Below are 24,088 nucleotides of genomic sequence, written 5' to 3'. Positions count from 1 at the left end.
ATCTAATGTGTTGCAAAGCCAAACATTTTTTACAGATATTAAACTTTAAAACTAATATGGGTCGATCAACCGATTGTTCTTGAGGACAACAAAATCCTTGCTCGTGATTAATTGTTGAGCAATAAACGTAAGAGTGCAAACTCAGCTTGAACAAAAATGTGTTCATGGCTTTTGTGTTACCAAGGCACATCTTACAACAACGGTATCGTTAAGCAGTCTAAGGTGTGTATGTTTATTCTTTCAAAAGGAAGATGTTACTGAGAAGAGAGATGTCTCTGGTTGTTTTGATATTAACTAACAATGATAAGTGTTATTTCAGTTGTTTCTTCTAATTGATTTTTAAGTACGCAAATAAAAGATCATCGGGTTCAGAAACTGAACCGATTTGGATAGGAACGTAGTGACGACTCATGTTGATCATACACTTGGTGACTTATCGTTGCTTGTTGACTTTCTTCACGAAACATTGGTTATCATTGATACGGTTGTCTGTAGGCGTATGATTTACATAAACGTTTCTGATTTATATCCACATAATGAAATGGTTTAAATGTATATATCACTGTATTATGTTCATAAAACACTTACGGATATTCATGCTGGCTATCAAAGTTGAAATTATCAACAGAAGATAGCACGTTCAATTATCATTCAATTTGAGTCCCCTGTCCATTCCAGCTCTGGACGACTAGCATAACTGGTCAGTGCGCGATGTGATGGGATATTAATATAGACTATACCTCAATGGTCAATAGGAGATAACATTACGCTGTGTCCAATACACTGTACCCAATACAAACAGCGAGGATGTCCTAAACGGCATTCCAAAAAAATAACACTATAAATGTCAGATTCTTTATGTCCAGGTTTGTTAAACTTCTTCATAGAACATAATTTTGAATACAACACGTCGAATCAACTACGAATTGTAAACACCAAAGTTAGTTTATCCCAGATGCTACTATCTAGAAATCGAAATATCACGAAAAAGGAAATTGAAATATTCGAACCCTCCATAGAGCTTGGTGGGAAGCTATTCTTGTTGGCTACATGTTTGGAGCAATTGTGGTAAGCCTCTGTTTTAGGGACGGGTCTGTCGTTGCCCTGATTTCCGTTTACGGTCAGTATATACGATGAGAAACGCTTGCTAAAAGCAATTAAAAACATGATATCTGAGGTGATGATATGACAAATGTATAGTAATGCAGCAATGCCATTATTTTGATAAGATTTATATAATCTATTAATAACGATAAAAGCTTGGTGGTGGAACTTTACATTGGTGTTTATTTAAGTATTCAGTGACTTTGAAAGGAAGACATTTTAGAACGTTGATTTGATAGCCATGTTTAGGAACGTAAGTCGGCAATATATCATTATAATTACATAAAAAAAATTATCAACATTCTAATGGACATGATGCCTGAGCAGTCACGCATGTATTTAGGAAAATGGGAAGTAGATTTGATGAATAGAACAGAAACGTAACAATAAAACAGCACTTATTACGAGGTAAATGTAGGTCATCGCGTATAATTTTATTAATATTGACATGGCTGACGTCGTCAATGAAGCCTACTCTGACGCTGTTTACATTTTATTCTGTTTTATTCTCGGTGATATTTGTTCTGGGATCTTCGTGTTTCACTCCTTTGTTTATATTTTGCCCTGGTTTCATCGATTTTCAGTTTGAATCAAGATTCCATTAAGATTTTCCTCATTGATGTTGATTTTGCTAAAACGCCGCAAGGTTTGTTGTCAGATGTTACTGTTTATAACAACGTAGCTCTATTAAGACTACAGTATGGGATTTAAAGATTGGAGACCTGGACATGATTATCTCCCTTTCAATTTTTTTCTGGTGGTCCGAAAAACCGGAAGCTGTACTCCATGTAGAAATAATCTCTAAACAAAAAGAGAAACTGCGGCGATATGATGTTTGGTATATAAAGATATAATTTAATAATCTTAAAGTAAAGTATTATTTTGTATTACATTTTGGTTTTTTTTATACGGAAAGGAAGTAAGTAACAAACCAAGATGCACAGCTATACATCTTGTTCTATTCTCGCGAGAGTGAGAAAAGTGCGTTATAAATTACTTCGCCGGTACCCAAATATTTGCAGAACCAAAACATTTACAACCATATCGGCTTAAAATTTGATGAGAATATATGATTTTTGAAACGGTAAACTGTCATTTGAAATAAAAATTTAAAAAAAAAGAAATAAACAAAAAGAAAAAAAAAAAAGAAAAAAACGTTTCACTGAATATAACTGATAGAAAATTGAAACCGGTCGCATCACGACGGGAACTTCCATCTACGAGAGGATTGGTTTACGCCTTGTTCCAGACTATTTAGTAATAAGATATACATATATAACGTAACAAAACCTGCGCTCTGTTAAATGCTTTGTCTATTTACATAATAGCATTGTGACCCTTATCCTAAGTGTACACATTTTAATAAAATATACATGTTTATGTGAAAAGGCTTTACATTTCTACATCATCAGTATGGTACTTAACCAATCGCATTCATAGTAACAACGAACACTTCATTTCATTGGTGGAAAGCTTTATTATATATCAAAAGCTGGACATCACAAAACACTTAGCGTAGTATATATTTCCTTTCGTACAATAAATCAGTATTTGTTACCCTGTCATACAAAGCTTACCCGCATCACGATTTATATGTGACATGTGTCAAGAGAAGTATTTTTCAGACTTACTCTCTTTCACAACTAATCAAATAAAAAGCGTATACAGTTGCACTAAGTTTGAAACAAATAGAACAGCACACATCCCCACGTAAAAAGTTCTTATGATATGAATAAGCATAATTAATGTTTGATAACAGATCTAGATAGACTTATGTCGGTCTTGAAAAAAATTTTTTTTAAAAATGAAACATACGAACCTGACTAACTTAGAAACTCGTTTTAAAAAATGACAATTTGCACAATGTCCGTCAGTATGATTCGTCATAAATTCATAAAGAATGTCTGAAGTACCACTAGAAATGGAATATTCTGTTGAAGTAACAGAATAAAGCGGAGTCTGTAGTTCAAGTGTCAGATTTCTATCACGTGCAGTTTACATACTAACCCGTTAATATTTTTCGCACTAAGTACAACGAGTAATGCATATCATACAATGTGGGCAAGAGAGGTGATACCGCGAGTAGTAATCAGACGCTTTATGAGACACTATAAATAACCATCCTACATGCCTGTGATGCCGCAATGTTAAGATGTAGTACTGTTTTCCGCTCACTAATTTAGGCGTTAGTAGCCCTAACAATGGAAAGCTGTTATATTAACTACGTCACACAAGTGAACAACCTTGAATGGAGTCGTTTGATGAGCTGCATAAATTGTCACAATATAATTATAATATGGTATGTTCTATAATAAGTGCTAGCGAATAATATATATAAGTTGATTTTTTACATCGCCCCTTCCATTACAAGGGTAACATAGTTATCTCCCTTACAGCGTACCAATAGACGCTTAACGCACATTGCCGCTGCCGATAGGTCCTGTCAAACCTTTTATCTCAAATATGGAGACTGTACCAGAAGTGGACGCTGTACTCAGTAACAGTGGCTTGTTGTTGGGGCTCTCGTTAGCAGGAATGTATCTGTATAAATAGCAAAAATGATAAAATCCTACTTAAGATAAAGAAAAAACGCATAATGAAAAAACAACAGAGTAATAATACCGGGTTAATATGGTTATAACTCACAAAGAATTGATTTGATTCTCACATTTCAATTAATTAATTAATTGACACTCAAACTTCATTATTGTTTCCTCAATAAAATAAAAAAATAAATACACAAGGAAAAAGGTGAAAGCAAAGAGTAAAGAAATTCATTAGTCAGTTAAGCAACAATTGACCTACCAAATCAACGAGTTTTGATTTTTTTGTAGGGGAGGTGGGCTTCGAGTCAGGTTGATGAAGTGACAGTATACTAAAGTGTCAGTCAAGATATCAAGGACACTTTTAAAGAGATCAATGATCCTTTAAAGATTTCAATAACGTCGGGAATCTCACATTTCTATTCTCTCTTTACGTTCCATAAGGAATTCTTGTTTATAGAGAGTTACACGGAATAAGACTAATAATTATAGAAAAAATTACTTTAATTGGAAGAGGATAGGATAAATTTTGTCTGAATGAATTAAAAGATATTATGAGAAGACCGAAGGAAACAACATGGCCTTTTTCCACTCAGTAATATTCTACATCTGCTTGGTCCGTAGCTTTAAAAACTTATGTGATATATAGGTCAATGTTTAAAAGAGAGTGGTCGATTAATTTATTTGGGTTCTTGTGACACATACTTTTCATTCCGTTTACATACATACATACCGTGTAAAATACCTGCTATTTACAATCAGCCAGGGTATACTTCTTTAAAAAAAAATACTGTTAATGGTCCTTACATATACATGTTGCTACAATTTGTCTGTCACAATTTAACATCTCCTCCCTCACCTGAGATCGTCAAGACCAACATCGCTGATGACACGCTGATTATAGAGACTCTGATATGTTTCATTTGTTTTCGGTATTCCACTCCAAAGGCTCTCAAACTTGATGGCGTTCACGTCGGAACCTGGGATAGAGTAGATGGCGATGAGGCCTGGTCTTTCTATTCCGACGAAGATCACTGTGGAGTCACCATCTTTAGCAACAGCTAGACATTCAACTTCTGGACCCTTCGTCGGGAAAAAAAATCGCTGAATATATTGTATTTCATGCACGTTTGTGTTAGAAAGCTGCCTATTACCAGCGATAGAATAGATCCTTTATCAACGAAGTATACGGTAAGGAATATTCGTGAAATGAGAAGATTTCAAATAACAGGGCAATTATAGTAAAACACAGAACATTTATTGTTTCTAGCGAGGTCGAATGATAATATAAGATTGTGAGCAGAATTACGAAGAAACAATGATTCATCTAAACGTTATTTTTTTACTATGTATATAGGTTATGCCACCCTACGCATTGTACAATATACAGTTATACCGCGTTTGTATAAGATAAAGTACAGTTTGTAGAAAACACAGTATTCTTTCTGGCGCAATTCACTTTCGCGAATATCGCGATCGAAACATCTTCTTTAAAGGTTTATAAACAACTATTATAGGCTTTTATTCTATAGTCTGTTTCGCAAAAGTTATGCTGTAAATAGTTGGACGTTGTATGGTAGCTCTACAGATATATGGAAGCGAAAAAAATGTTACGATTTGCTACAATACCCTTGCATCAGACCGCGCATCTTTAGTTTTAGAAACAATCGACGATTCAGGTTTCCCATTGGCATTGAACAGATCCGGTTGATATTGTGCTATTTTTTCCTCTACGTCACTTCCGCTGTCGTACACTTGGGTAAAAGTGCTGGTGTCATATAACGATATACTCCTGCCGCCAAATGTGAAGAGGTCGTCATAAACATTGTCATGCTTGCCCTCTAAGTTACTGACCACCAACCGTCCTGCAGGTAATTATAGTCCACACGATAAATAACTTAGCACCATTTGCTAAACGAAGCATTACTCTATTTCAGCACAGAGTCATATTTATTGAATATTGCTGCTAACCTTTATTACTGTACAATTGTTAATATTCGAGGGGAATTTAATTTCACTATATTCATTATTAATAAAGGTAGAGCGAAATTGAATACACAGCGAACACTGCTACAGTGGAAGAAAATGATTGTTTATAGATAAAAATATATAAGCGGTATTTGGTACCAGTAATTATATTTACTGTTTGCGCTTTAACATGCTTTTGCGGACCTAGAACGAATTTAGACATTTCCTTTCTAAATGATAAATTCATTTCTATATTTTATTAAAATAAAAAAAAATTAAAGGAACATCTTACTTGTTTAATGTGTTATATAGATATAATAGTTTAATAACGATTACAACTCACAACATTTTATCTATTACCTAGATTTTTCTCGGTTTGAAGATTCCAAAAAAATCCGTTCTGGCTCGCCCAAAATGGAACATGCGCAGTTTCGTGATAAGGATCTAGAATGAGAATAACACAAAACTCAAGATGTCTTTGTAATTGATAGTTAACGTTTCCATTTTGTTGGCGACACTCGCTAGATATCATTAGACAACAAGAGTCATTATCATGTTGTCATCAGCATCGACACTAAGATTGGAGAGCACACACACAACATATTTCAACGTATTAATTTCTTTATCAATAGGAATTCATTAGGAACTCCCAGACGATTCCCAAGCTAGTTAGTTTTGGATGCTGGCCCTAGCTAGGTAACCATCTAGTTGTTTGAGTTTAGATAGTATAATGCACATCAATGTTTGCAAACCAGGTTGGAAGAAACTTAAAATGCTCTATTTTTAAAAGAAATATTTATTTCATTTAAACGGTAGATATTTGGACAGTATATCAACATTGACATTGTTAGATGAAAAGCTATGATTTCAGTCTTATACAATACTATCTCTCACGTCTTAAATGAAGTGACTTTTATTTCTGCGGACTAAAATTATTTTGAGAATATATTACTTATCATTTAAGATATCACTTAGATATAACAGAAAAAAATATTGGTGCAAAATATCCAAACCTATTTTAAAACCTAAATTATGTCTAAGCTACAGTTATCATTAACACAATACGAATTGGAATGACCTCGAAAACACAGAATCAATTGACAACATATGTCTGCTAATTTACCATATCAAGAAAGAATTCTACTTTTAATATATTACCTTTACCATTTAATATGTAATGTAGTGGGTTTTTCTTTAAGTAATCCCAAACCGTTACTATTTATAGAGTTAATTGACTTTTTTACTTCTATATATACCATCTATGGTTAAGTCCTCCACCCTCGACGCCTCATTAAAGCCTCCTGATCCTTCAATATCAGAGTAGTCCTTTGTAGCACCCTCGTTAGCTGTGAGGAGGTAGGACTTGTCGCCAATGGTAACAAATTTGATGACGTCAGGTTGGTACATACCCATCACCGGCCACTGCCGAATATTTATACCTAGAAAAAAAAAACGTTGAAACAGAAATTCACAATATGCATAACAATCGCCATATTAAAAGATTTTATGGATTATTTCACAGGATATATTTTGGTAGTACTTTTCTCGTAAACAAACATACATTTAAGTATATGCAGATAAAGATCTGTCTTACAATGCAGTATACTTTATTCATTCATCAATTATAACAATTGATACAAAAATTGATATGAAATACCGGAAAGGGGAAACAGGTGAAGTCAAGATTAAAGAAGGGATGATACAGAGAATGGGGGAGGGGAGGTATATTGGATGCAATAGTTGTCCCGTAATTATATTCAAACTTTTTTTAGTTATACGAATGATTGCACTAGCTCTGATGGGTTTTTTTTTTTTTTTTTTTTATAAGTTTAAATTGAAAGTTCTTAATCTTTCCGTTAAATGATTTCTTGATGAAAGATCAGCAGAAACCGATTTTGAAGAGCATTGAGTAATATTTTTCATTAATTGCCAAATTGTGACCAAGAACGTTAGCCATCGTCATTAACCTCACCGCAATGACATGTAAATCCCTGCATGGAATAAGTCAATTTTCAATCCGTTACAATTATGTCTAATTCGCGCTGAAATAGCCAAAACATCTTGGTTACCGGAATTCAATTATTTAAGCAAAATGGAAGGCACAGATGATATGTACATGTTAAATACTGAGGATGAGTTGAAATATTTTACATAATTAAAAAGTTAATTCCATAAGTTTGATGTAGAGGTGGTAAATGGCTTATTGAATACAAGCTAGTGTACACTTTGGCAGTTGATAGCTATATGGATTACGAAACTCACGGAAAAATATCTCTTAAAGGAAGTAAACGTTGGAGATACTCAGAGAAATTTATAGTTGGTCCTATCAAAGTGTTTACCTTTGTCTTTATCGCTGACGTCGAGTTTGGATTCTGTCCAGTTTTTGAAACCTAGCGGGTGGATGGCTGTAATATTTAGTGTGATCAAGTCTACCTCGGCAACAGCATTGTTCTCCTGTAGTGATAATATGGAAATGGATGGAAAACCTCGTGATCATTAAGCAATTTGTGACAAGCAAGCTAATTATATAATCTCAATGTACAATCCTTATCTCTTATACAGACACCAAACTGTTTCTTTGGACATCTTAATCAACCAAGACAAGAGCACAATAATAATAAACAAAAAAAAAAAACAAAAACAAAAAATGGGGTGGGGGGATAATTTAAAAAAAAACAACAACATCACGTCATGTTAGCAAACCTGAGACAGATCATCATGTATCGTATAACCTAAAAGATAATGGAGCAAGCAAGTAGATGAATAGTTAAGAAAACTTACCTGTAATGATACGTATGCGATGCTCTCATCCGTGTTAAATGTGATATACTCCGGTTCCACATCATTGGAGAACTTGTTGTTGTTCTCTCTGTAGATAAACCGGGCTCCACGAGATACAAGGTCCTGCCAACTAAACCGAAGAAAGTTAAAAACATGTATTTCATTACATTGTATCTCTAATCCTTATTGCAAATTAAAAAAAAAACAATAATAACGACAAGATGTTAACAGATTCTACTTACGCGTCATTAAACTTTCTGAAGTCGAGTTGTGTATATTGGTATGATCCCGCTATCCCGTCGGCATGAGGAAATCGAATTATACCTATAGCGCCCTCTGGATCGATAAAATGGGAACCGTTGTTGTACGCATTGCCTTCAACGGCGAAAACAACAGTTCGGCAATCTGAAGTAGGCATAATCATGTCTGGACGAACGCCAACTGCACAGAAGAAAAAATAGATAAAATTAATGAGTTGTATAGGACTGGTCATTAAGATTTGATCCAATAACTATTAAAGTTTTTAATAATGTATTTGAAATATTGGACGTTGTGTTTGCTGTTTGAACTCTTTTTAAGAATTTCAAAGCAACGAGATGAAATCAATATCATGATGTTCTCGCAATGGACTTTTCTATGTTTCTATGAGGTTAAACGGACAGTCCACTACATAGTGCCTGGTTCCATTTTATACGTGTATATATGGTATTTTAGACGATAATAATTATCACAAGAATACCAAAATGTGTTTGTAACGATCAAAAGTTGATAAATCTTTAAATCTGCAGGTAAAGGCTTCATCAATGATAGATAGGGTATTTGCCATGCTTAGAGGGGAGACATGTGATGTATCCAACCCTGTAATAACGATATTCCTGTAAAATTAGTGTGATTTCTATGAAATCATTATGATACATCACTTATATCAAGACAGGATGACTGTGAAATCTTGATGACATGCCTGTCATAGTATGAGATACATATGATATTAAAATTTGACATTCGTGTTATCATGATCAGACCCCTTAATAAATACCATATGCTACCCGAGGTACTGTACATCAAGTATGGGTATCCATAGTTTGTATTCTGTATCCCTGTAATATTATAACTATGAAACAATTCCATATCTATCATACATGTATAACTTGATATATACTTGGGTTATCCTAATTTGACATTCGTGACGTTATGATCATATCTTCTTAGATAATAGATCTGGTTACATGGGATACATAATAGCTTCGGTTACCTGGGATACTGTGCATTCTGGTATGGGTACCCGTATTTTCGATTCTGTATACCTCCAAAAGACCAGAGTTTTCGTTAATCATCATTGATAAAAACAGATAGTTATCACAGATCTCGACAGCCCTCAATGTGACTCCTGCCGATTGATTATTGAAGATGATAGTCGGATTGCTGACATTGCTGATGTCGATAGCATGGAATACTTCACGACCTGCGAAACAGAAACAAGAGTTATTACCCTTCCATAACATCATTAGACTAACATAAATTACGGGAACGTTTTACGGTTATTATAGTGATTTCATTGAGAAATATATCTTTTTGTATGATATGTTTATTATTTGTTTGATTCCCATTGGTTCCGTTGTTGTATGCCTTGCTCACATTTGAGAACGTGACATCACTTACCGGGATTGACAAAAGTTTACATGGCGGTTGTCGTCGATGGGTCTAAATTTTTTATAATTAAGATCAATGATCTGCAAGAATGAACTCTATCACCAAACAGTTATGCTTGCAGAAGAAACCAAGATACCAGAAGTGACACCGATCTGAATGATCAAATGTATTACTATAAGAATGCGTCTTATACTTTGTCTTATTGCAATTTTATCACTGCATCCTAAATAAACAAACAAGGCAAATGTTGCTTGCTTGGAGAATATCAGAAAAGACTTGGGAAAACAAGTTGACAGGAATATTTTGTTCTATAAAAAAATAATCTGTCTTATGAAAAAGAAAACACAACGAAAAGATAAAAAAGGTAAATTTAAAAAAAATCAAATGTATTATCACAAGGTTTCCGATATTCAAACTAGGCAAAAGGAACGGATTGTATTAAATCATTTTTGAAATTTGACATACGATTCAGTAGAATACAATTATCGGATATGAACAAAGGAGACAATGCTGTTAGTTGGTTAAACAAACTATTATAAACGTTGTACTAATTAGTTCTTTGCTTAGTTTATGATATCATTAATGTTTCCCCATTGGCACGGGAATGCCGCAATTTTAACTTACTGGTATGAACTGCGATTTATTGTGTTTTAATTTTTTTAAATTTTAATTAAGATCACGTCTTTCTGACCACGATTCAGTAACATCCGTAGAAACTGTAAATACAAGCACTGCATTGTCTTGCTTTGACATTGTAGATCGCTGGAGTTTTGCAATAAACATATATTACGCTAATGCGAAATATGAGGATTACTTGGATGGTTCTGACATTCATAACGACTATATACGCCATATCACAATAGCACAACGCATTATCAAAAACAACTGAAGACAAAACATATACATACAAGTATGCATAGTTATAATATAAAGTAATATATGTAGATACATGTATAATGAACATTCAAATGTGTGATGTACTACATTATGCTCGTTGTCTAACATCAATCCTTAAATCTGAAAAGGATAGTCAAAGCAGCATGCTACAAGCGTAGTAAGTATTTAAACTATGTAAAACATATATTTTCAATAAGTAGCTTTTTTCAACACGTGACGTAACCCTTTTTTTAGCTGTACAGAGCAATCACAAGTGATTATCACCTTTCAATAAATTTCTAGCTAAGCTTAGCTTAGGGATTGCAAGTGACACAATAAAGTTGAAATCTTGGTAGCAACTGAGGGAAGTCATTCCAATCTTAATTTAAATTATCAACATACCAATGACGTAGATATAATGATTATGTCGGTCGTAGGTCAACTGCACAGCGGCGTCTTCATTATAGAGAAACTGTCCAACTCCATTCACGTAGGTGTGTGGTAAGTAGACTGTGGACAGTTTTTCTAGATAGATCATTTCCACAGGCATGCAAACAAAAGTAAAGAGTATGCAAGCACATACTAGTAGTGCACCATTACTATCATAGAGGACCATTGTATGCAGGCTTCGCCGGTTTATACAACTAATATGTATCTTGTATGATCCAACAATCCCTTTTATACTACGAGGCATTTGAAGACTTTAAAAATTGCCAGGGTATGCTTCAGGCTTTTCACAATTAATCATATTTGTTTTGTAAACAAACATTGCCATTCATCATCAGAATTAAACTGCGATTGTGACACACTTGTTAACCTTGACTTTTATAGGTTGATGCCGTACGCGTACATCCGGTTTTGTTAGATTTCTGATTTTCTTACGTTTATTTTCTGATGGCAGTATATTTCATTTTCCTGAATAAAATATGGATTATAATTTAAACTTCAGCTTCATTGTATGGTTTACGGTACAGAAGCACTTCTGACCTGTATAAATTCCTATAAATGGGCGATACTATGTTTTCCTCGTTTGTGTATATTAATATTACAACGAGTAAGCGGACTATGCTTCAATTAGCATTAACTGAAAAGTGTCAGACACTTTGTTATTTTATTATAACGGGAATTCCAACCTGGATTTCCTAGAAGTAGTCTGAAAAAAGTATGACCCGAATGTGACATGTTGTGTAATCTGCGACAAACAATTAACCATAGTGACGTACGCTGTTGCATATGTTTACACTTAATTACTCCACCTTTGTATATAAATATTGTTACAAAAATAACTACGGTAGCCTGAGACTAACTTAGTATTCTCGCTAACTCGACTGTCACATATGATGTAAGAAAATCTATGGAGAGGTAAAGCGAGGTTAAGAAAACGACAGAACATGAGCGTGCTTAAGCAGGAACGAGAAATACATCGTTTTAATTTCATTGTATCTCCGTTGTGTCCCTGAGTTATCGTATTGATGGGATCAGGATGATGGATCGAGAATGATATATTTACTGTTTTGTCCTTACGTTCCATAACCTATGTAAGTGTTACCGTACATTTAAAGCATGCACTGGTCGCTGCATTGCACCATTCACCTCGTATGTTAGATAACAAAAGTAATGGCCAGAATCAAGATAGGTGACAACCTGTCAGTTCCGACATGAAGCTGTAAACGGAATAACCGAAGTTTTTTTGTAAATCAAGGAAATTTCTAAAATAAAATCCCCAGTCCTGAATCTCCGACAGGCGAGCTTATATTTCGTAAGGGTCACAAACTCATTTTGGTAAATATTCGAGTCGAATTGTATATCTTAACACAATACTTCGAAACGTGTGATATAAAATACCTAACGACGTTTAAGCTTGTACTTTACCTCTTTAGTGAATGTTCCACCGCAATCTTGTTGTATACGTATAATATAGAAAACTGGTGTGTAGGTTGTTACGTCTTTTTAAGATTTTGCAGTGATAGTACATACCAACAATTAGGAATCTAGCGACAAAAATCGAAATCAAATATTAAAATATAGCAACACAATTTACTGACGCTTCAATTGAAACAGTCATTTATTGCAGTTTAACCTATCATTAAACTATCTGTACTGTATCATAATTGTAATTTGTATTGAACAGAGCTAATCAAAACAAGTCACAAAGGATTTTATTTATATTATTTATGTGAACGGGTTTCACGTCCACTATTACGACTTTTCGGTCTTTCAGCGGACGAGAACAGATAGGAAAAAGAGTAAGAGGGGAAAAGTAGGATTGATGGGAGAGAGTGGGATACAGAGATGAGGTAGAGAGGGGCCATCTGTTATACTTGACTTGATCTAAAAACTGTAATTTAGAAGGCGACCCCAGTTCCTAACTGTATACCTAGTCTAACATTCAGCACGACGCGGCAAGAAGACCGTTGTCAGGACTGAGAGGGAGAAGAAGGGGTTTCTACACTAGGTAAATTCCGATATGTTGATAGTATTTTTGAGGTCCAGTCAAAATTACTTAATAAATGTTCCCTATTGTTAATCTAACTCTGACCTCCGGGCCAGCGTTATCACGCCTGCTCTTTTCCGAACAGCCATAGAAGGGTCTTTATCGTGCAAGATGGACACTCTCACACGGGCCGTCGGACGGACGGAGCCCATTTGGATGTGTCCCGCAAACACGTGTCGCAGAAGGAATAACGGTTATGCATTATTACCCATGACACGATTAGTCTACATCAATTGACAATTTCAGTTTCTAAGATAGTAACATTGATATCTAATCCAGTAAGAGCTGATAGAAGCAGCGATCTTGTTCGTAAAACATTTCGCTCTAATTTCTGGGAAATACTGTCGTGCTACCTATAAACTTGTCGCAGGTAAATAGGAGTTATCTCCCCTGGTATTTTTCTTGTCACGTGACTTTTGGTGTGTCGTCAAGGCGCCATATTCCGTTTGCGAATCAACCATGGATGGGTCAACGAAGACTCCTCCAGAAAAACCGAGTACATCGGAGACTCCGCCAGACAATACGGATGCGTCAGAGTCTGCTCGCATTATAGAGAGTTGTAAACTTCGAATATTGAAAGTGAAAGCAATCAAAGATGCCGTTAAAGAATGCGAGTAAGTTTAATTTTACTTTTATTTAAAGAGTGATGTTACGGTACGCCATGTAAGTTGGTTATTCAATGGTGTAATGTTAATCAGGGATATATCTGTAATATAATCTGCATAATCTGATATAATTTGACTGAAGTTTAGACCCCTACATCTTTAGGGCCGAATTTCGCCTAGCAATATGCGTTATCAACGTTATTTTTTAAAAAAAATCTTAGGTTATCTAATGGCTTCCATTTATCACAGGAGTAAGTTACAATCGTATGTCCATCTCAACATCTCAGGCGTTTGAAAAGCCTTATGGTATTGTGAAAAGATGTGCTCAGAATACTGAGATGAACGAAGATTTTTTTTTAAATATTGTCTTTGAAATTCATTAACAGTCGTTACCATACTTTGTGCTTTATCAGCATATTGTAAACTTTCTGTATTATTATAATAGTCAGGATACACCCCTGTTATTGTTCATTGTGATTTAAAATGGAAACAAGAAGATGAATTTTACATATACTACACTATATCATGCAAATAAACACAATGTGTTATATAAATTACACAGAGTTTATTAATACAATTTACACAGTAATTTTACAATACATTATACTATATTATATTATGTTAACAGATAAATGTGTTATGTGAAGTACATGCAATTTATTATTACAAGTATTTAAATTTTACAATACATACTAGCCTGTATTACGTAAACAAATACAATGTGTTACATAAATTACATACATTTTATCAATAGAAGTATTTACAAGGTTGCTTTATAATACATACTTGATGATATTATGTAAGCAAATACAATGTGTTATGTAAATTACACAGAGTTTATTAATACAAGTATATCCAAGTCAATTTTACAATACATAGTACTAGACTGGGATGATTAATAAAACAGCATCTGAGGGATCTTCAGGCTCCTGATATTGTGAATATTGTTTCTATAGTGTCATTCATTACATTAAATCAAATCTAAGGTCCACTTGTTCAAGATACATTTTATTGTCATGATCAATATGCCCCCCACCCCTTTTTTTGTTAGTGACTCTACAGCTAATTTTTATACGCCCGTTGAAAGACCAACATACTATGGTATATGGCACTGTCCGTCCGGCGTCTGTCATAAACTTTTATTTGTCTGGAGATCTCCTACATTTTTCAGCCGATCTTTATGAAACTTGGTAGGCTTAATATAAATGATATGAAGTTGTGTTTTCCTGAACAGGGTTTTGATTTGGTGATTTTAACAAGAGTTGTGGTCCTTTGTTTATTTCACTATACAAATCTTGTCCGGAGATCTCCTCCAACATTTTTCAGCCGATCTTTTTGAAACTTGGTAGGATTAATCACCATGATATAAAATATGAAAATCTTGTCTGAATATTTCCTCTAACCGATGTTTATGAACTTTTGTAGGTTTAATCTCCATAACATGATTTTATTTTTCTGAATGGAGGTTAATTAGATGATATATACAGAACCATTCCAAAAGTATTCAATCACTCAATATTTTTATGATAAATTTGAGTGAATATTTGATCATGTGATGGAAAGGATCTTATATTTGTTTTCATTTGATGTGAGATTTATGAAACTCGCGTCAAATTTTTCATTTTACCTCGCCAAAGGCTCTGTAAAATAAAAACATCTTAGGATCGTTTCATAAATTCCTCCTACTTTTTTTATTTTGGTGGTGGACACCAAGATCCATTCATAGTTCTCTATTACTAAATTTTAACCAACATTTTGCTAACACGTGTACACTTACAATGAGACTCATTTAAACGGGCCTCTAATTAGTCCCCCACCAGGAACCAGAAGGGGGGCTATAGTTTTGTGTCGATTCTGTCTGTTCTTCTGTTCGCCCAGCAATCTTGTCTGTACTAACTCCCATACAATTTCATACTGGAACTTAACTTGGCATGTGAATGCAACATAGTGAGACAGTGTGTCCCATGCCAAACGTAGGTCACTGTGACCTTGACTTTGACCTCTATCAAAGAAAAGACTTGTCCTACACCATTTGATACTGAAACGTGGGTGAGACGGTGTGTCATGCACCAAAAGTAGGTCACTGTGACTTTGCCTTCGACCTCTGACTTCCATAAAAGTACACCAGGTAGAGGACTGTAATTCTTGAATTATCTTCTTTGTTTTGGATATTCATGGGCGTATTTTGTTCCGTTTTGCGGTACTCTTGTTTATTTCTTATTGTAATAGTGACCTATTTCTTGTTATTTTTCCTCCTACTTTTCAGATCTGCATCCATGCTTAGAGACCTTTACAAAAACAGGTTGTCCTATGAAGCTTCACGTCTAGAAACTATGGAGAAACGAAGAAATGCTATTTTGAAAATAGTAAAAGAAAATAGTAAGTAGTTGTTTTGTCTTTATTTTTTGTGGAGTTTTAAATATCACACTTTAATATTTCCCTTTCCAAATTTTGTCATTGCGTTATTCTTCTACAACACAGAGTTTAAAGTTTATAGTATTCACAATTGAAGAGTTTCAGCTCTTTTGGAAAGTGTAGGGCTGAAAGTCACACACAGAACCTCACAAATACACATATACATGTAATTAGATATAGAGGACACTTGATCTGCCAGATTTGGGGCCAATATTTGGCCCCCCAAATGCAAAATCGTTTTTTTTTTTTTTGTTTCCAATTTAGACCCCCAAGTTTTCCCAATTCTAAGGAAAACGCCACTATTTTCCCCAATTTTAATGGGGTGTTCGAGCCCTGATATATATATCAAACTCGGATACCAATACAACAAGTAATTCAAATCTTGAACCTCCAGATCAACAATATACAATGTATGAAGCATTTTTTTTAAATTTATCTATATTTCGGAAATTGTTATACAACTGATGAAGGGCCAAATTTACAATCTAAGGCACCAAATCACATTGCCAAGAAATTCCAGACTGCCTATCCATAACACACCTTGTGTTACAATGTCCAATATATATATAGATCTTCAATTTTTAGTTGCCATGTAAACATTTTGTTTTCATATCTATATGGACAATATGCAAAGCATTTCTCTTATTTTGATTGTATGCACCATATACCTTCCATCCATATGAGATCCTCTTCTCAATACACTCACTTTTTAAAGGGGATGGGAGAGGGCGGTAGAAAGATGCAGTAGAAAACATATCAACACAGGACCAAGTAAACCTACTTGTACAGGCAGGTTCAAATAAATCTACACATCAACATAGGGTCAAATAAACCTACACATCAACACAGGGTCAAATAAACCTACACATGAACATAGGGTCCAATAAACCTACACATGAACATACGGTCAAATAAATCTACACTTCAACACAGGCTCAAATAAACCTATACTTCAACACAGGGTCAAATAAACCTACACATCAACACAGGGTCAAATAAACCTACACATCAACATAGGGTCGTATAAACCTACACATCAACATAGGGTCAAATAAACCTACACATCAACATAGGGTCAAATAAACCTACATATAAACATAGGGTCAAATAAACCTACACATCAACATAGGGTCAAATAAACCTACACATCAACATAGGGTCAAATAAACCTACACTTCAATAGGGTCAAATAAACCTACACATCAACACAGGGTCAAATAAACCTACACATCAACATAGGGTCCAATAAACCTACACATGAACATACGGTCAAATAAATCTACACTTCAACACAGGCTCAAATAAACCTATACTTCAACACAGGGTCAAATAAACCTACACATCAACACAGGGTCAAATAAACCTACACATCAACACAGGGTCAAATAAACCTACACATCAACATAGGGTCAAATAAACCTACACATCAACATAGGGTCAAATAAACCTACACTTCAACACCAGGTCAAATAAACCTACACTTCAACACAGGGTCAAATAAACCTACACATCAACACTGGGTCAAATAAACCTACACATCAACATAGGGTCAAATAAACCTACACATCAACATAGGGTCAAATAAACCTACACATCAACATAGGGTCAAATAAACCTACACATCAACATAGGGTCAAATAAACCTACACATCAACATAGGGTCAAATAAACCTACACATCAACATAGGGTCAAATAAACTTACACATCAACATAGGGTCAAATAAACCTACACATCAACATAGGGTCAAATAAACCTACACTTCAACATAGGGTCAAGTAAACCTACACTTCAACATTGGGTCAAATAAACCTGTACATCAAGTATACCTACAAGAAAAAAAAAAAGGTTAGATATCCCTACACATAAATACAAGGCCAGGTATACCTACACATATTCCTACACATAAATACAAGGCCAGGTATACCTACACATATTCCTACACATAAATACAAGGCCAGGTAAACCTAGTCCTACACATTAATACAAGGCCAGATATAAGTAAACAGTCAAAGAGCAACAGTTAAACATTCACATCAATTTAGTTTCAAATAATCTTATACTGAAAGACAAGGACAAGTTTTTTTTCTAATATTTTCAAAATGTTTTCATTTTTCAGTCTCCAAATTCCCCAAGCATAAGAAGTTTTTGCAGACATATGCTGCTGAATTTGATAAAGCTGTAATTCTACAGCAGTCACTTGTGACCAAATTAGGCGAGGTTGATGGACCATATGAAACAATAAAAAGGTGAGTTATTTGTGTATTGTCAATTTTTTTTTTAATTGTCACTTAAACTCAGACAATATGTCACATTTAGCAACAAAAAGACAAAGAATGTCAGAAAAATTTGAATTAAAGTTTCATTATATGATCAGCTTTTAGCTCACCTGGCCCAAAGGGCCGAAAGAGCTTTTGCCATTGTCGGTTTCCGTCGACCGTCCGTCCATCGTCCGTACTGCATCCATCAACTTTTCATATAAACAACTTCTCCTGAAAAAGAAGAAGGTGTAGAGTTATCATATTTGGCTGGAAGGTTCCTTCGATGAAGCCCAACAAAGTTTGCAAAAAAAAAAAAAAAATGAATTTGACCCATATTCAAGGTCACAGAGGTCAAATGTGTTAAAATATTTAAATGACTTTTTTCAAAATACCAGAAAGCCTAGAATGATTATTTTTGGCTGGAAGGTTCCTTTTGTAAAGTCGAACAAAGATTGGCAAAAGAAATGACCATGACCCTTATTCAAGGTCACACAGGTCAAATGAGTTAAAACCTTTAAACAACTTCTTTCAAAATACCAGAAGGCCTAGAATCATTATATTTGGCTGGAAGGTTCCTCTGATGAAGTCAAGGAAAGTTTGCAAAAAGAAATGACCTTGACCCATATTCAAGGTCAGAGAGGTCAAATATGTTAAAACCTTTAAACAGCTTCTTCCAAAATACCAAAATTCCTAGAATCATTATATTTGGCTGGAAGGTTTCTTTTATAAAGCCCAGCAATGACTGAAAACAGAAATGACCTTGACCCTTATTCAATGTCACACAGGTCAAATGTGTTAAAACCTTTAAACGACTTTTTTTAAAATACCTGAATGCCTATAATCATTATATTAGGCAACTTTGTTCCTCTTATGGTGTCCTACAAAGTTTGCTAAAAGAAATTACCTTGACCAAGCTTCAGGGTCACAGGGGTCAAATGTGTTAAAACGTTTAAACAATTTCTTTTGAAATATGAAAAAGCCTAGAATCATTATATTTGGCCAGTATGTTTCTTTTATGAAGTCCAAGAAAGTTTGCAAAAAAGAAATTACCTTGGCCCATAGTCAAGGTCACAGGGGTCAAATGTGTTAAACCTTTAAATTACGTTTTCTGATGATCCAAAACATCTAGGATAGTGACATTATTCCAAAATAGGTTCTCAATGATGCCGGGTAATATTTGAAAACAGAAATGATCTTGACCCATATTCAAGGTCACAACAGTCAAATGTGTTAAACCTTTGAACAACTTCTGATTAAGCTAAAGGCTTAGGATCATAATAATTGTCCAAAAGGTTCCCTTAATGGTGCCCACTTAGTGTGTGAAAAAATAGCTTGACCCATAATGATATTTAAGGTCATTGGGGTTAGATTTGGTAAAATAGTTAATCATCTTCTTCTGATTAACCAAAAACCCATCATATTTGGCCATTAAAGGCTTATATACAAATTACTTATTTTGGACTATTAGGGGACAGAACCCATATGGAGTAATTTGTCATATTGCTTTAAGCATCTACTGTGGAACATATGCACTGATATTGTACAGTTGGTCATAAAGATCTAGGTGAGGGATACAGGCCCTCTGGGCCTCTTGTCTTGTCTTATAGTGGAATATTTTCATCATATCTCTGCAGGTCATCTGAATTGATATTTACTTTTATATAAGCTGTTTCTTCTACTGTTAAAATCAGCTTGAAAAGACCAGAAATAAGCCAGTCAGGTACATTATTTTGTATTATATATCTGTTCATTAAATTGTTTACCAATATTGCTTCCTTGTCAAGTAATGAGCCCACTCACAACATACAGTAAGATGGAAATGTACTGCTGCCACACTGAAAAGATCTACCTGACACTTTAAGTTAATCCTGGAACATTTAATAAAATTGTTAGTGTTGAAGTTTATCAGCAAGTTCTCTTTGAGTTGAATACAGTAACAAGTTCTAAAAATGCATTAATCTCAATTTACAGTTAATTTTTACAGTTTTACAAAAATCTGTAATACCATTTTATTAATTCCAAACATTTGTAATTGTTGAAATACCTTTAGGTATAATTGGACACAGTCCTGTCAGCAATACACGACTTGTTATACTTCTCTACTGTCACTGTGTCAATCTCTTGAAAAATCTTTGATCAGATCTTTTATAATATGACATTGTCCCTTTGTCCGTCCATCCATCTATCCATCCATTCGTCCATTATTAACACTTTTCATTTCTTTTTTTTAATTTTATTAATCTTTACAAAATCAATTTTTTTTCCTGATGTTAGTTGCTGGCACATTTCCCATTGCAAGTTGATTTTGTTTTGGGCCATTCAGGTTTATATACAGCTGACTTGTTTACCTCTGACATCCAATGTCCCACTCCAAGCCCTTTCCTTCTTTGTCTAAGTAATGATTTAAAACAAGGAGTAAAATGAAACCTAAATACCATATTTATTCAGCAATGAGCATTAAGTGGACTCTTGTTAGGGATTATTACAGAATATCATATACATACCATAGTACAGATATTTGGGACATTAGAGTAATTTTGCATGCAAGATTAAATTCCTATTTGTAAATTTTTTTTTTCAAAAGTAGGAAATTGGGTTATAGCTTAGGTTAGCTGATTATAGCTTAATGATAGTCTGTGTATAATAATGTCTTAAAATATACAATATGCATACAATGTAATAGCAACTTTTTCTGATAGATGGTTGGAATTGCCTGCCACAAAATCTCAGCCAGAAGATTGGAAAAAGCTATATGTCAGCCTCCGTGAAGAACATGGAAAGAAAGTCACACAGCTTATAAAAGAGAAAGAGGTAGGGAGAGAGAGATAGAGAAAAAGAATCTTTCTCCAATTAGGATGAGACTTGAGTAAATTACTTGTAAATTTGATTTTTTTGTGCACACTAAGAAACATTTTGTGAGCTTGTTATATCAATAAGTTTTGACTTTCTCCATTATTTGTAGGTTTTTCAATCTCTGTGTTGAGGTTAACTACAATTATAGACCAATACTGAGAGCTGGCATGTTTCACTAATTAATGGTGTACAATGGCTTTAAGGAATGCATGGTCACTCAGACTTCTGCCAACTTACATCTCATACTGTGTGAACATTTCATATAAAGTATAGCAATGATATCATTTTAAAATATTTAGGTGCTGAAAAATACAATTCAGCAACTGGAACAGTGCAGGAAGAAATTGAGTGATCTTCAGACCAATATCAATATTGAATTGAAGATGGCCGTAAGTGTATCTGCAAAACAGATGAAGGCAAAGAAAGCTCTGAAAGGGCTGAAGAAAGAGTTGATCAGTCGGCGTGACAAGTCTAAAGAACTGTATAAAGTCTTAATGGAAGAGGAATATGAAATTCGTGGAAGACTTGTAAAGGTAAAATTGAGATTAATTGGTACTTTGATTTAACGTGCATTGACTCTGCTTTCTTTTGATAGTTTATTGATGATGTTGGCAACTTTTTAAAAATTATCCACCAAAATTAATATTTGTCTATTATTCTACTTCATGATTTCAGATATTCACAAAAAATGTTCCTTTCATACCACCAAAGTGAATGCAAAATGTTATTTTTGGGAGCATTATTAAACAACTTTCACAAATATAGGTATCAAAGATTATTAGGTCACCTTTAATGTTTTCTATGTAACTTTTACCTTGACCTTCATTTGATGACTTAAATCAAAATTTATAACATCATAATGTAATTGTGTACGAAAAAGGCAACATCTCTAAGGATACATCTTGACACATTTATTGCAATATTGCACAATTCATGAACTGCTAATTGCTCTCTTCATCAATGGCCCAATTTATCAATAAATTTTGTATTAAAAGAGGCACATTTTCATATTAGTTTATATATAGCTACATTATCTACTGTAATATTGGACAAGAATTTGGATGGAACATTGAATATAGATCTATATCATAATCAAATACTTGAGACCAGTGGTTCTTAAGTAGAAGACACAAAAAGATTTTTTTTATTATTTAGCTGACTTTTCACTCATTGATTTGGACACACTATAAAGGCCTCAAGAATCTCAAACGTTTTGCCCTCATGTTCTGTGACCATGGTAGAAATGTTGTCCATTGCATTTTGGAAAAAAATACATGAGACATATATGGACATATCAGTAGATGGCTGTTCCAGGAGCTACTCTAGAAATTTATAAATTAGTAATTTGGGAAAGGAACCTTTTCAGAAATTAGGACAATATCTATGATTAGCTTTCCTGAAATTGGAGTTGGGGTTGGAGTAACCCTAAGATAATAATGCAGACACTTGCAGTGCTAAAATAAACTGATAAAGAGGTTTGATGTATTACCGGTATGTATCCTACATTCTTCCTCCTACTTGGTTAAGGGAGGTAATCACTTTGTCTGGGGTTGTATCCATTGTACATCTATCTGTGTGTTCATAGTGTGCAAAACTTGTATGAAAGGTACCTTATGAACGGAACCTGTTTATATTCATGACATATTATCACACCATGAAGTTCAACACAAGATTAGAATTTGGTGGTCATCAAACCAATGTGAAAGGTCAATTGTCAAACTTGGTGGTGAAAGGTCGAAAGTCAAACTTGACAACATTTAAATTAGAAAGCTTGTATACAAGATAAATCATGATGATGAACCCATAACAATTAAAGTTTCTATTTACGTTGTGACATCACACCACTAACTTAAATGCCTGATCAAACTTTGGTGGTTGAAGGTCAGAAGTCAAAGGTCACAATTGACCACATTTGAATTAAAGGACATGTGTACAATAGTCCTTGATTCCTATGACAGATTTATATATAAAAACCAAAAAGTTCAGGAGAATGGGGAATATGTTTATGCGAGTCCTTTCTTACTTTGTTTTTATTTGTTTCATTACAGGATACAACAAAGATTTCTGAGGAGTTGGAAGCCTTCAATGTAGAACGAATTGGAGTTATCAATAGAACTCTTGCTCGATTTTCCTTGATCCTGAACAAACAGGAAACTAACAGGTATTGTACCAAGTTAGCAGTAATCTGTCATCAGTGAAAATCTCCATGGATCTTGTACCAACAGTATATATGCAATGGGTGAGTTTTACCCATGTTACTGAAATGTCTCCTTTGTTCATTAAATCTTTGACCTTAATACATATCTGCAGGTGTTATAAAATTTGTGTTTCAGGAGGGAACTAAAAGAGGCAACATTTGATCTGGTAGCAGCAGCTTCAACCAAATTTCAGAAATCACCGGAAAGAACACTGATGGAGCAAAACAAGAACTGCTGCAACTACAAATTCCCAAACTTCGCTGTAAGTGAGAATTTCAAACTTCCCATACAAAACAATCCATTGGAATATGATCAAACCTCACATTATTCCATTAAAATGA

General features: G+C 34.3%; 1 protein-coding gene across 1 annotated transcript; it reads right to left on the bottom strand.

The window, feature by feature from the left end:
* Nucleotides 1–3,515: 3,515 nt before the first annotated feature.
* LOC132554345 (mesenchyme-specific cell surface glycoprotein-like) lies at nt 3,516–9,733 on the bottom strand. Its single transcript, XM_060218652.1, has 9 exons — nt 9,649–9,733; nt 8,639–8,837; nt 8,397–8,526; nt 7,955–8,069; nt 6,872–7,054; nt 5,976–6,059; nt 5,277–5,512; nt 4,507–4,730; nt 3,516–3,645 (listed from the first exon to the last, which is right to left on the bottom strand). The coding sequence occupies exons 1-9, from the start codon at nt 9,731–9,733 to the stop codon at nt 3,516–3,518; spliced, it is 1,386 nt and encodes a 461-aa protein (XP_060074635.1).
* Nucleotides 9,734–24,088: the final 14,355 nt, after the last annotated feature.

The sequence above is a fragment of the Ylistrum balloti genome, unplaced genomic scaffold (assembly GCF_031769215.1).
Source record: "Ylistrum balloti isolate Yb309-2 unplaced genomic scaffold, AGI_CSIRO_Ybal_v1 Utg370392, whole genome shotgun sequence".
Lineage (NCBI taxonomy): Eukaryota > Metazoa > Mollusca > Bivalvia > Pectinida > Pectinidae > Ylistrum > Ylistrum balloti.
This window is presented reverse-complemented; position numbering and strand designations above follow the sequence as displayed.